We start from the raw sequence: 15,617 nt of genomic DNA, 5'->3' as shown, positions 1-15,617 counted from the left end.
CTTCTATCACCATTTTCCCCCCTTTATCTGATTCTACCTCCCCCACCCCCTTTTCCCTTTGGTAATCACCATACTGTTGTTGATGTCTGTATCTTTTTCTTTGCTTAATCCCTTCACCTTTTTTGATTCCCAGGGATGGCATAGTTGGTGGGTGGGTACACCGCGACCACTAGGCTGCGCAGTTGACAGGTTTGAACCACCAGAGGTCGCTCTTGAACCATGTCAGGACTCCAAGGAGTGTGACCCTTTTGATTGGCCCACCGCCGTTGCGCGAGGCTTCTGCTGGAGTTTTGCTATTGGCCAGAGCTCTGCTGTTGGGCAGGGCCTCTGCCTGTACTTATCTGGTTGCTAGAGCTGCAGAATGCTCTCAGAGGTTGGGTTTCTGAGCAAGCAAGGCTGGGCTGCTGGAGTCTGATCAGAAGAGATTGCTGGCAGGAACTTGATACCACCGACAAATCTGCAAACTAATGGCTGTAAGTTCCACCATCCCTCTCTTCTTTGTTCTTAGCTGACCACAAGTGGTTTATCCCTGCCAATTTCCCTCAGTGTTCCCCATGAAGCAAGACAGAAGTAGGTCTTCAGAGGAATGCCCCAGAAAGCTAGAAGTCTGTATCTGCCACGTCTGTGGGAGGGAAAAAGGCAACAAAGTGAACCACTTCTCTTATCCTTCTAATGTTGCTTTGTTTTATGCTCCAAGAGGGTACTTCAAAAGCCTTACGTCCTGGTTCTAAGATTTTCAAAAAGACCTTCTTGTCTATGGATAGTTGCTAATGCATATTTTTGTGATTGGGTACTAGAGCTGGAATGTCTTATTCCACCATCTTGCTGATCTCATCATCCTCTTTGCTTCTTTGGAAGAGAGACAGAAGACAGAAATTGAAGGAAAAAAGTATATAAAAGGAGGGGATTGAATAAAATATATCTAGTAATTTTAAACAAATAGATAGTTCGATAAGCTTTTGCAAAGTTGACTTGCTTTGCCTTTCATATCTACAGAATATAACATGAATATTTACCATATATTTTTCCATTAAATATTTCAGATGATGAGATATAGATCAATAGAGAGGAGTTTAGGGGTGTGAGACTAAGATGGGGAATGGGGAAAATTTCCCAAACTAATTGAAGTCTTACTGCAATTTCTTTATTTATTTTTAGTTTGTTTGTTTTTTTAAATTAAATTTAATTAATTTATTTATTTTTATTTCTTTGGTTTTTCAATTAGAGTTGTCCCATGTCTTCTCAGTGAAGAGAGTGAAAGGAAAGACAGAGAGTGAGAGGAATAGAATAGACGCAGACAGGAAAGTAGTGAAGAGGGAGGAGGGAGTGGGAGGCAATGGGGAACAACGACACAAATTAAAAGATTGAAAAAGAAGCAAAGATAAAGAAGACAGAAACTCCTAAGTTATAGTGAACACATTCTATAATTTTCTATGAAAATTCTTAGCTATAAGCCTACTTATATTTAGATTGTATTCACAACCTAAGCAAGCTAGATTGTGAATGCACACACTATATATATTGTATATTGAGCTTTGGATAGCCAGATGTTGCTTCCTTGGCTCAGGGAGAAGGGAGTGTGTTGGGTAGGAAAGTGAGAAATTGCCTCATTTGGAAGACCTACCAAAACCAAATGTGGATGGAGGGAGAGAGGTGAAAAATAAGAATTTCTAACAAGAGAGGTAGTAGAGCAGTCAGATTGCATGGATCTTTGGAGACCAGTTAGGGGAATTTGGCTTGTACTCATTCAGTGATGGAAGTCTTGAAAAAAAGAGAGACTGAGTCTGACTTATGTTTTAATAGGATCATTTTAGCTACTGTGAAAAGAATGCATTGAAGAGGGCAAAAATAAAAACAAGACCAGTTAGAAAGCTATTACAGTACTCTAGTGGTTTAGACTAGAGTGGTAGTTGGTGTAGGTGGTGAAGAAGTTGTCAAATTATGGATATACAGTATTTGAAGAAAGAACCTTCAGGGTTTGCTAATTGATTTGGTATCTGTGTTTGCATGCATGTGCACATATGAAGGCATATACAAGGGAGGGAGGGAGAAAAAGAGAAGTCAATGATGATGCTAAATTTTTGAAGAATTTTATTTTGGCCTATGCTCTTGGGAGCTACCATTTACTGAGATGGGAAAAATCTGTTGGAGGAGCCAGTTGGAGGAGGTGGGAGATATAGAGAATAAAAGCTACAACTTGGACATCTTACATCCCGATACCTATTAGATCCCCAAGTGGTGACGTCTAATAGGTAATTGAATACATAGGTATAGAGTAGTTAGGGAGCCCTAAGTCTATGTATCAAAGTATCACAAACTGGGTAGCTTAAAATAATAGAAATTTATTGCCCCCCAGTTTTGGAGGCTAAAATTCTGAGACAAAGGTATTGGCAGGATTGGTTCCTTTTGGAGATTCTGAAGGAGAATCTGTCCTGCACCCTTCTCTCCTAGTTTTCGAAGCTTGCTGGCAATCTTTGGCATTCCATGCCTTGTGATTTATTACTCCAGTATCTGCCTCTGTCATCACGTGTCATCACACATCACCCTATGTGTGTCTATCTTTTATAAGAGCATTAGTTATAGTGGGTTACAGCCCATCCTACTCCAATATGACCTCATCTTAGCTAACTATATCTGCAATGACCCTATTTCTAAAGAAGGTCACATTCTGAGCTACTCAGGGTTAGGGCTTTGCCATACCTTTTTAGAAGACATAATTCAACCCATAACAAGTAGAAACCTCAATCAAAAGATATACATTGGGGAGTTATCAGAGTTTAAGGTATTATTTAAAGACAGAGACTGAGAATGTAAAGACAGTGAGTGAAACAAAAAAGAATACAAGAATGAGTCCTGACATCTTCAAGTGTTAAGAAATTTAAAGAAACCAGCAATGGAGACTGGAGAGTTGATGAGATATGAGGGAAAACAGAAAAGCATCATGGCCTAAGAATTCAGTGAAGAGAGTCATTCCAGGAGGATGGAGTGCTCAAGTATAAAATGCTTCTGACAAATCCAGGAAGAGTAATTAACTATTGAATTTAACAATAAGGGGTAATAATTAGTACCTTCACTACAGGGTTGTCGGGAAGCTATAAAGTAAATACTACAAGAACACTCAAAGTTGTTTGGCACATAGTAAGATCTTAATAAGTGTTCACTCTTATTTTGGAGTGGGATGATGTAGGCCAATCTATATTCTGCTATAGTCTTCAACTTTTGGTTGTGACCCAATAAATCCATTCAAACAGCAGAGCATAGTGGTTAGAAAGCATAAACTATGGAGCCAACCTATCTGACCTTGAATTCAGGCTTCACTACTTACTAGGCTGGGTAACTTTGTGGAAGTTGCACAATCTCTCTTTGCTTCAGTTTATTGACCCATAAAATGAGATAACAATAGTACCTACCTCATAAGGTTGTTAAGATTAAGTGTTTTAAGGAGTAAAAATTCTAGAAGACTGCTAATCACATAGCAAATGCTATAGAAGATATTATTTCTTGTTAAATTTATTCAAATGAGGACACTAATTTATTTGAATGACTTTATCAAAATCACTCTGAGCAAACTCTGTTGGTACTCTGTTAGCATATATTTTCACACACATACACACTTTACTACTTCATGAGATCTAGTTTCATGGACTTGGGAGATGCCAGGATGTCTTGTTTTGATTATAAGGTTAAGAAGCTTTGTGAACTGAGTTGGAGCCCACCTCAATCCAACAATGTTTGTTCGGCTACATACTACGTAATGTTAATCTCTCTCTCCAGGAGAATATGTGGTAATGACAACCCACTTTCATCTCAAGCGAAAAATTGGCTATTTTGTGATCCAGACCTACTTGCCATGTATCATGACTGTCATTCTCTCACAAGTGTCTTTCTGGCTCAACAGAGAGTCTGTCCCTGCCCGCACAGTCTTCGGTGAGTGTTGTTTTATGGAGAATGGGGGGGGGCATTTCCAAAGTCTTATGATGGGCACTCAGGGTAGGTGTGAGGAAGGTAGAAGAACCATTACTAGCGATAATGGGAGCAACACCTGAGCCCGGCATTATTATCATTGGATCCTGGTATTTTAGGCAACTTAATTCTTAACAAGAAAGTGGGAATAAGAAGAGTGTTGGAGTGGTAAGGTTACTGAAATGCTTCCTGTCTCAGTCATTTTGCTTCAAGAGCTGGGGAAGGTTGGAGAGTACAGTAAAAAAGAGGAAATTAGTGAGCAGAGCTCGAGAAGGTAAGGGGTTGGAAACTAAGCTGACAAGAGATAGGTGGATTGGGGTCATTTTTATAACTCATTTTTTTTGCACATTTCACTTTGTTGCATCTCCTCTAGTCTTTTTGAAAGTATGAATTATCTGATATTTAGTAAATGCTACACAGAGTTTTAAGGGTTTTTCAATAGTACCCACAATTGGAGAAATTTTCTTCAATACGAATTTACTGATGCCTAGGGAGAGAAACTTACATATCATGAGCCCTTTTCCCTGGGAGACTTACAGTATATAAAACATTTTCTGTTTTTTCCAATGTAACATTTTTTAGGAGATAAATATCAATGAATTCTTTTAGCCTACTAACCTTCTTCTATGGGATGGTAGCTAAGTCATATACTTGGATTTGCTGCATACCCACACAGAAGGCCAATATTTCCTATAAATATTATGAAGCTATACTGTGTAATTAAATAGTAAATAATGTTTCAGAAAGAAGCAGCACTTTCTGTCATATAGAGGAGGAGATAGCAGTTGAGAAAGAGAAAAAATAACCTGTAAAATAAGAAAAAAAAAAGAAGAAAAAACTGGAATGCGTTATCATGGAAGTCAAGAGAGGAACTGTATTTCAAGAAGCAGAGAATAATCACGTGGGGTGAATTCTACTGTGTGTTTATGTAAGATGCAGATAGAAACTGTCTATTGAGCATGGTGATATGCTTGGTTGTTAGTGATTTTGAAAAGAACAGTTCTAATGAAGTGGAAGGAAGAGTTCTAATGAAGTGGAGGAGTATATTAAAGATTCCCATTTTTGAAAATATAACAAACTAGATACCCTGAAAAAAATCTTTCTTTATAAAATCCTAGAAAAACTAGCTAAAACATAGAAAATATTATTTTTAATATCTGAGCTCATAATAAGTTGAAGGATATACTCCAGAATCCAAATAGTATAATTAACTGAAAATTGGAGTGTTAATCACATGAGCTGATACTATTGCAGCAGAAAGATGAGTAGACGCACTATTAGTTCTGGTAAGTAAGAGTTCAAGTTTTAAGGTTACACAAGAAAGGCTTTTAGCCTAAGTGAAGTTAAGGATTACAATTAGGACTGTGGTAGGCTGATTGATGATCCTCAAAGTTATCCATGTCCTAATCCCTGGAACCTGTGCATGTTACCTTATGTACCAAAAGAGACTTCAGATGTGAACTAAGTTAAGGATCCTGATATGGGGAAATTATCATGGGTTATCTGAATGGGCCCTAAATACAATTACAAGTATTCTTATAAGAGTGAGACAGAGGGATACTTGTCTATAGAGCAGAAGGCAGTGAGATGAAGGAAACAAGAGACATTTGAAGATGCTATGCTGTTGGCTTTGAAAGAAGAGGTGAGGGCCCATGAGCCAAGTAGTGAAGCTTTAGAAACTGGAAAAAGCAATAGATTATCCCTCTAGGGCTTCCAGGAGTGATGCTCTGTCAACACTTTGACTTTAATCCAGTAAAACTGACATCAGATTTATGGCATCCAAAACTGTAAGAGGATATATCTGTGTTGTTGTCAGCCACTACTAAATTTGTGGTAATTAGTTAACAGCAGCCATAAGAAACAAATACAAGAATTCATCTTATAAATCTAATACAATTAAAGAGTTATGCCCTCAATGCCAGAAAGCACCAGAAAAAATATAGTAATCAGTGCAGGTAGACAATAAGGAAACATGTCTGTTTTGGTATGGGCTCTGTAAAATATAGGATTCCTTAAGAATTAATTTTTTCAATCAAATGGCCTCATGTAAGTTTATAGTTCATATTTACACTGTGTTGATGTGAATCTCCAAGATAAAATATTACTTTAAAAAGTGATTGCAGAATTTTTATGAAAGAACAAAGAGCCAAGAAGAGCCATATCCTCCTACAGAAGAAGAACAGAGTGGAAGGACTTGCCCTGCAAAATGTCAAAAATTATTTAAAAACTATAGTAATTAAGGCAATATGTTACTGGCATAAGGTAAAAAATAAATAAATAAATGAAACATTATAGAGAGAGTTAAAGTATATTCATATATATGAAAACTTAATTTATGACAGAGATGGAATTGCAGAGAATTAATTTGAGATCGATCATGGTCTTAAATATAAAAGCTAAAAATAGAAATAAATATAAGACAATATGTTTGCAACCTTTGGAAGGCAAAAATTCCTTTGTGCACAAAAAAGCAGTAACAATGAAGAAAAAAGAACAAATAGGACTTCATCAAAATTAAAAATTTCCACTCATCAAAGCATAACATTAAGAAAATGAAAAGACAAACCATAAACTGGAAGAATATATTTTATATGTATGGAGATCTAACAAAACATCTATTCCACAAATGTAAAGAGCTCCTTCAGTTAAGTAATAAAATACAAAGAATCCAGTTTTAAAAACTGGAGAAAGAACAAAATATATAAATGCCTATAAGCATATGAAAATATAGTTGGTCATTTTATATCAGGGAAGTGCAAAGTAAAATCACATGGAGACATCACTTTATAAATACTGAATGGCAACATTAAAAAGACTGACAATTCCAAATATTTTTGAGGTTGAGGAGCAATTAGAACGCTCACACTGTGGTGAGGATATAAACTGCTTAAGAAAAACAGTTTGGCTGTTTCTTATAAAGTAGTACATTTACCCTAAAATATAGGTATTTCACTCCTAGGTATATACACAAGTGAAATGAAACTATATACCCATAAAATACTTATACAAGAATGTTCATAACAGCTTTATTTACAAAAGTCCCAAACCAGAAAACATCCAAATATACATCTACATGTGAATGTGTGAACATATTTTGGCATACTTATCCAGTGAATTAATGACTATTGATTCACGTAACAATATGGATGAATCTGAAAAATTATATCAGACTAAGAAGACAGACACTAAATAGTATTATGAAATATATGGTTTTATTTATATGAAATTCCCAAAGAGGCAAAACTGAGGTATGGTGTTAGTGACCAAAGCAGTGCTTTTTTCTGGGGTAGTTGGTTGACTGAAAATGGGCATAAGGGAATTTAATGGTGTGGTACACTATTCTAAATCTTATTGGGGTGGTAGTTATACAGTTGTACACACTTTCTCAAACACTTTGAAATGTACAAATTATTTTATTGTATATAAATATAATCCACTTTAAAAACACAGGTATACTGAAACTACAAATATTTGAGATACTTAAACTTTCAAATAGCTATGATAAATATGTTTAAGTAGATGAAAGGGACATGAGAATTTCATCATATAATGGCAATGTGGGGAGTGAGCATTCATGAGAGAGTAAGCACATTGGAAATGCTAAAACTGGAAAATAGACAAAACTCAGTGGATTAGATACCATTGAAGAAAATATCTAGACTGAAACCCAGAAAATAAAAGCTGGGTAAAATACATAAGAGAGATAAAAAATATGTGATTTATTGAGAGGACCTAATATAGAGTCATTGGAATCCTAGGTGAGACATGAGAGAACTGTACAGAAGGAATTTTTACAGATATAATGGCTGAATGCTCTCCAAGCCTGATGAAGGACATAAAGGCAAAACTACAAAAAGCTCTATGAACTTGAGTAGGATAAATTTTTAAAATGTACAAAAAGAGATACAACATAGTAAAATTTATGAACACAAAAAACAAAGAGAAAAATCTTAAAAGTTAGCCTGGAAAATAAAGTACATTGCCTTTAAAGTTATAATAACCACAGTACCAGCTGACTTCAGCAGAAACAATAAAGATATTTTCAGAGAGAGAAAAAAAAAAAAACACTAAAAATTCATTAGCATCAAACCCTCAATAAAGGGACATCTTCAAACAAAAGAAAAATTATCCCAGAAAGAAGTTGTAAGATGCATTTTTTAAAAATGAAAATAATATATAGGTAATGCTAAATGACTATTAAATGTATTAAATGATAACAGTGACTTGTGGGGTATACAATATATTTAAAATAAAATATTAGACTATAATGTAATCTATATAAGTTGAAATGGGGATATATGGAGATAAAATGTTCTAAGGACTTTTATTGTCAAGAAAGTGTGTAAAAGTACCAATTAATATTTAATTTTCATAAGTCAAAGATGCATCCTGACCAAAACTCTCATACATCTAATGGGAATGTTAAAAAAAAAAAAAACAAACAAAAAAAAAAACACATTTGGCAGTCTCATACAAAGTTAAACATACTATGCTTACTATATAATTATGCAGTTTTCTCTCTAAGTATTTACCAAGAGATATTAAAGTGTATGCTGACACAAAGACTTGTATAATATGTAAACCCTCCCAGAAGCTTTCTTCAAAATAGTTGAACACTGGAAACAGTCCAGATGTCCATTAATAGGTGGATGGCTAAACATTACAATGGAATACTATTCTGAAATTAACAGGAATGAAGTAAAGCTAGATAGATATAACAACATAAAAGAACCTAAAGAATATTAAGCTGAGTGGAGGAAGCCAGACAAAAATGAGTACATACTGTATGATATTTATATAAAATTCTAGGGAGAGAATCTAATCTCTAGTGAAAGAAAGCAGAGCAGGGCATTAGAAAAGAATGAGGTGATTACCTGGGGCCAAGGAGGAGCTAAAATGGTCTCAAAAGAACCTTTGAGATAATGGAAGTATTCTATAGATGATACTTATGAGGAATGGTATAGGGAGGATAAATGGTGATGGAAGGAGACTTGACTTGGGATGGTAAACACACAGTACAGTGTACAGATGATGTGTCGTAGAATTGTGCACTTGAAATCTATATAATTCTGTTAACCAGTGTCACCCCAATAAATTCAATAAAAAGGAAAAAAAGTGTAAAGGGATATCACCAGATAGTAGAAATATCATAGAAGCAGTTTAACACATGGCTATGATAATGTAATGGACTAAAAAATAATAGAGATCAAGGAAAATATGAACCCCTACCACCTGAGCCCTTGATTCTGAGTGATCAACCACCTTTTGAGAACCAAAATGGTATACTCAATAGGACAATCAGGTTTCAGCAAAGATCAAAAGAGAAATGTGCATTCAGAGTAGGGGTTGAGAAGACAGGTGAATTTGTTTGTCATAGAGCAGCAGAGTTGGGGAGTTAGAAGAGTTTGGAAGAAAATTGTAAAGAAGGAATGGGGCACTTGGTCATATTTAGTAATGTTCTCCATAAAACAGAATTAACAAAAAGTCTTGCCCTTGTGATGGTATCTGAGCACAACAGATTAATTTTTATTGATCTCCTATGGAGAGTCAGTGCTCATTTTGAATACTGTAGTCTGAAATATTTTAATTTATGTATCCCTAGGACCTAACTCTGCAAGACACAGAACAGACAGTTAATGTTGGGGAAAAGAAAAGAATAAGAACTATATTATTGATAATAACAACAATATAGTTACTATAAGAAGTACCTTATTCACTCTGATGGGAGCAAGTATCATGCAATCCATGGGCTGTAGGCTGGGCAGAGCAGTTGCACTCATTACAAACTCACTAGTGGCCTACTCTATTGGTTCAGGGTTGAGGAAATAGAGACATTACCCATGGTCCCTGCTTTCAAGAGACTCTCGGTTTGGTGTAACAGTCTTGTTATTGAAGAAATGTACCACACTTCTAGAAGTGCTCAAAGGCAGTGAGGCCGGGCAGTCACACACACACACACACACACACACACACACAAACTTTCTAGAAGAGTCTTGAAAGAAGCCCTGGGTGACAGGCCTAGGTCTCTCTTAAAATGTCAAACCTTTTTGTCTGTCCATGAAGTATACCAAATGCTTTATTGAGGATGCTACCAGTTTTGAGTAGCTAAGAGCTTTTCATGACAATTCTAATTAAGCCCTAGAGGCTAGAGCTCTAAAAGTCTCTACTGCTATATGGCACAGAGACATTTGCATTTCAGTGTAGTTCTCCCCATCCATACATTGGCATAGAGTTATGAATGTGCCAAGGGTGGACTACTGCAGATGATGATAACCATAAATGAGATAACTTCTTTCTCCCATGAATTACTCCTTTCTTGGTGCGATTAGTAGGTTACTGAATCTTGGGTCTATTCTAAGATATTATGCAGCTATAAATTCAACATATGTTTTTGCCTTGATGACTCTGCCTAATTTGTTCAAAGGTGCTCCTTTAGGGTGTCACTTTTGAAACTTTAGTGTCTTTTCCAGTCTAGATTTTCACTTACATAGCAGATATATTAGTAAGGTATTCAGGGAGGCAAGATATGAGAGGAAGCCTCAAAAGCTGCAGCACGCATGGCTGACTTTCTGTGTGGAGTTAATAGTTAATAGGCCTTACCTTCTTGGTTTTTCTTTTATATAGCATCTCTCACCCAAGTAGGACTTCCTTCCATGCCCTATTTGACCTAGATCATGAGGCTCATATTCCCATCCTCTTGAACATGCCAACACTTAAAGGTTCTGACTATACCCCCTCCCCTAAGTCTGTATGACTTTTGGTAGAGTAAATGCCTCATCACCATTCTTGGGACTAGAGACTGTAGGGAATATTCATAGAGGGGAAAAATAAAGGCACAGGTAAATTAAGGAAATTTCCCAAGATAAAAAGCAACTAATTGGCAGAACTCGGGACTTCTAACTTCTAGTGTAGGTATGTATGCACTCGAGACCAGAATACTATTGCTAACAAGTATAAAATTATTATAACTTTGTTTAAAATGTGTTAATAATTATACTACTATAATTCATCATATAAAATTATGACAATACTATTGTTAATAACAGTAAAATTAGGAGCAATGTTAATTATAGAAGCTACTATTGATTGATTGATTACCATGTGACAGATATTGTGCTGTGGGCTTTGTAAACATCATCTCACTGGATTCCCCAACAAATCTCTGAGTCTGGTATCATCACACACATTTTACACATGATAAAACTGAGGCTGAGGGGGGGAAAACACTTTGTTCAAGGTCATATTACTGGTAAGTGGTATTGCCATATTTTCTGTCTATTTCAGTCTAAAGCTCATATGTTAACCACAACACTATAGAATTCAAATTTATATCTACAATTTGAAAAGAATAGAAAAAATATAATTTTAAAATGAATAAAGGAAAGTCTTAAATTTAGGTTAATAATACTACCAAGAAAAAGAATCAATTGACCCAAAAGGAAGATGTGGTTTGGCAAAAACTCACAAAAAAATAAATATGTACTGGAACAGCTTTGGTTGTCCTAGACTCAACAGAACCTAGACTGTGATCTAGCTAATGAACCATTTCCCACAATAGTTTGTTGCATTGTAAGGAGAATAGTGTCCATAATAATGGAAGTAAATATCCTACTAACCTCAGACCATGTCCTGAGTCTTGGGCTCAGTTCTGGGCTGTTCAGAAGAGACCTACTAGACTAAGGGAGAAGGAGAAATGAGAGAGGGAATTGGCCATTGTCATTCTGGAGATAAACAAGTTCATAAGGAACCATAGCCACCCTTTCCAAGTCTCTGAAGGCCTGTCTTGAATAGGACAGAACAGGCTTTTCTTTCCTGTGTTGCCGGAGAGAGAACTCTGAGATCGGTCAGTTGACTAGGAGTTAGAGGAAGGCAGGCTTCAGCTTATAAGATAGGTTTTTTTTTTTTCCTAATTAAAATGCTCTCTTACAATAAAATATGCTACCTACTCTTTAATGGAAATGTTTAAGCAGAGGCCAGAGGACAACTTTTAGAAATGTACTGGAAATCCCTATTACTGTGAGAACTGGGATGGGGTGGTTAGTAGGTAGACCCATCCCACCTTGACATTCTCTACTTTTTACTTTAAAGTGGCCAGCTCCTCCTTTTAAGTAGAAAGTTGATGCTCTTACGAAATATCCTCTAAATGTCTTTGAATGGCAACTGGTTCTTGTCTTCTCTCTCCCTAGGTGTCACCACTGTTCTCACCATGACCACTCTGAGTATCAGTGCCAGAAACTCCTTACCTAAAGTGGCATACGCGACGGCCATGGATTGGTTCATAGCCGTCTGTTATGCCTTTGTATTTTCTGCGCTGATTGAATTTGCCACTGTCAACTACTTCACCAAGCGAAGTTGGGCTTGGGAAGGCAAGAAGGTGCCAGAAGCCCTGGAGATGAAGGTGATATATGGCAAGGGTTGGGGCTGGGAAGCACTCCCTGAGAGAACTGTATTGGAACCAGGAGTGGGCAGCCTGCAGCCTGTGGGAACTGGCCAAGGCTGTGTGCTATTCACTGGGGTCATCAATCCAGTTCTCAACTGGAGTGCTTCTTGGCAATGTGGAATGTTTGCTGGGGGCAAAGTAAAGAGGGTAGGTATCGTAGAGGGTTGATGTCTTGTGGTGAGAGACCGAACTAAGTGTGATACCGCTAGACTCAAAGGGAACCCTTTGTATTTACAAAGTCATCTAGAAGAGTGAACTCTATTTTCAACCCAGAGAACAATCTCTAGGGCCATATCTGCCCCTCACCTTCCAGTATGTTCCATTTTAGTCAAGCCAAAGGGATCATAATTACTTCTGTGTCTTTGCTTATTTTTTTACTCTATCTAGAATGTTCGTTTCTTCCTGCCTGGTAAAGACCTACTCATTCTTTAAGACCCAGAGGAAATGCTATTTTCTTCACAGAGCCTATCCAGAATAATCCAGATAGCTTTAGCTTTCCTTGGGGGTGGGGTGGGGAGGCTACTCTTGATCTTAAAAGCATATTTGTATTAGTTATTTGCTTCCTCCCTAGACTGAAGTTCTTGAGAGTGGAGGCCTCTCTGCATCATGTTTCTAATTAGCTAGCATCCTTGCATAGCATCTGACTCATAGTAAAAACTGAACAAATATTCGTTGGGTTGGTGGACAGATGGGAAGGGAGAAAAAAAACCATAAACCAACTGGAATTGGTGGGAATAAAACATGAATATAGTGAAATCAAGATTTTTGTCCTTGGCTGATTTAAGAGTTCAGATCTCTAGATCTACATGAAGACAATTCAAACACACTAAACAAAGTCTGGCAGATGTGGTCACAAAACCATTCCATGAAGAATCATGGAGAAGAAAAAAATGATTTTTTCCAACTGGAGGGAAAGGTATATATTCCATAGATTACACACTGGTGAGTTGGCAAAAAAATTAAAATATATTTTAACTGTTCATTTAGATAGAATTTATTAGTTCCTTGCCATAAATTATAAAGAAATAAGCATGTTTATACTTCCTCCATCTACTCTTAGCAGAACTTTTGGTTGGTTTTATTATTATACTTAGACTAGTTGTTACCTTTAAGTCCTTAAAATATTTACCTATCTAATACTTGACTTATCAGTTATAAACAAGGTCAATTGACTTCTCACTTATCACAAAGATATAAGAAAATTAGTATACTTGTCCTATTTTTTACCTTGTCCCTCTACCAGTTCCTGTCACCTCCCAAATTTGGTTTGGTTTACTACCATTTTAGAATTGTACAGTTTTATATCATTTACATAATATTATGTGGCTATAATTCTTTCTTTCTTTCTTTCTTTTTTACTCTTTTATTTTTTGGTTTTTCAATTACAGTTGTCCCATTCTTTCCCCCATTGCTCCCCCCCACCCAGCCCACCCCCTCTCCCACAATCATATCCCTCACCATTGTCCATGTCCATGAGTCATTTATACACATTTCTTAACTAAACCCTTCCCATCCTTATCCCCCTTCTCTCCCTCCTCCCTCCCCCCCCTATTGACTGCTATTCTACTCTTTGTCCTATTTAGTTCATTTGTTTGTGTTGTTCTTTAGTTTCCTGTGTTAGGTGATATCATATGGTATTTTTATTTCTATGCCTGGCTTATTTCACTAAGCATAATTCCCTCTAGTTCCATCCATGTTGTCGCAAATGGCAGGAGTTCCTTCTTTATCTCCGCTACATAATATTCCATTGTGTAAATGTACCACAGTTTTTTGATCCACTCATCTACAGATGGGCATTTAGGTTGTTTCCAGCACTTAGCTATTATAAACAAGGTTGCTATGAACATAGGGGTGCATAACTACTTTTGAATTAGCGTTTTAGGGTTTTTTGGGTATAATCCAAGCAGTGGAATCACTGGTTCAAAAGGCAGTTCCATTTTTAGTTTTTTGAGGTAATTCCATACTGTTTTCAATTGTGGCTGCATCAGTCTGCATTCCCACCAACAGTGCAGTAGGGTTCCTGTTTCTCCACATCCTCGCCAGCATATGTTGTTTGTTGATTTGTTGATGATGGCCATTCTGACAGGTGGAAAGTGGTATCTCATTGTAGTTTTTTTTTTTTTTAATTTTTTAAATTATTTATTTATTTGTTAGTTTGTTTATCTATTTTATTTTTAGAGAGAGGGGTAAGGAGTAAGAGAGGGAGAGAAACATCACTGTGTGGTTGCCTCTCACTTGTGCCCCCAACTGGGGACCTGACGTGCAACCTAGTTATGTGCCCTGACTGGGAATCGAACCAGCGACACTTGGCTCGCAGGCCGACGCTCAATCCACTGAGCCAGAGCAGCCAGGGCTTCATTGTGGTTTTTATTTGCATCTCTCTGATGGCTAATGATGTTGAGCATTTTTCCATGTGTCTATGGACCTTCTGTATGTCCTCTTTGGAGAAGTGTTTGTTCAGGTCCTTTGCCCATTTTTTAATTGGGTTGTTTGTTTTCTTGATGTTGAGTCGTATAAGCTCTTTATATATTTTGGAGATCAGTCCCCTGTCTGTGATGTCATTGGGAAATATGTTTTCCCATATGGTTGGTTTCTTTTTCATCTCGCTGATGTTTTATTTTGCTGAGCAGAAACCCTTTAGTTTGATGTAGTCCCATTTGTTTACATTTTTCTTCATTTCTCTTGCGTTAGGAGATGTATCCGTGTAGATATTGTTATGTAGAATATCGGAAATTTTCCTGCCTATGTTTTCCTCTAGGACTTTTATGGTGTCACGGCTTACATTTAAGTCTTTGATCCATCTTGAGTTTATTCTCGTGTGAGGTGTAAGTTGGTGGTCTCGTTTCATTTTTTTGCACGTTCTTGTCCAGTTCTCCCAGCACCATTTGTTAAAAAGGCTCTTCTCACTTCATTTTATGTTCCTTCCCTCTTTGTCAAATATTAATTGACCATATAGACCTGAGTTTATTTCTGGACTCTTGATTCTGTTCCATTGATCTATATGTCTGTTCTTATGCCAGTACGAGACTGTTTCGACCACAGTGGGTTTGTAGTATTGTTTGATGTCTGGTATCGTGTTTCCTCCTGCTGTATTCTTCTGTTTCAACATTGCTTTTGCTATTCAGGGTCTTTTTTGGTTTCATATGAGTTTTTGGAGTATTTGTTCTAGGTCTATGAAATATGTCATTGGTATTTTAATAGGGATCGCATTGAA

The 15,617-nt window shown here is 36.7% G+C and overlaps 1 protein-coding gene across 1 annotated transcript in view; it reads left to right on the top strand.

Annotated features, from left to right (window-relative positions):
- The window catches only part of GABRA3 (gamma-aminobutyric acid type A receptor subunit alpha3), a 548,803-nt gene that overhangs the window by 444,180 nt on the left and 89,006 nt on the right, over positions 1–15,617 (top strand). Inside the window, exons 8-9 of the mRNA XM_090264708.1 lie at positions 3,775–3,927; positions 12,150–12,361. Of these exons, the coding sequence (XP_090120834.1) occupies positions 3,775–3,927; positions 12,150–12,361 (365 nt within the window). The remainder of the gene's footprint in view (positions 1–3,774; positions 3,928–12,149; positions 12,362–15,617) is intronic.

Source organism: Furipterus horrens, unplaced genomic scaffold (assembly GCF_987537825.1).
Source record: "Furipterus horrens unplaced genomic scaffold, mFurHor1.1.pri manual_scaffold_17, whole genome shotgun sequence".
Classification (NCBI taxonomy): Eukaryota; Metazoa; Chordata; class Mammalia; order Chiroptera; family Furipteridae; genus Furipterus; species Furipterus horrens.
The sequence above is the reverse complement of the archived record's forward strand: the minus strand, read 5'-3'. Positions and strand labels throughout refer to the sequence as shown.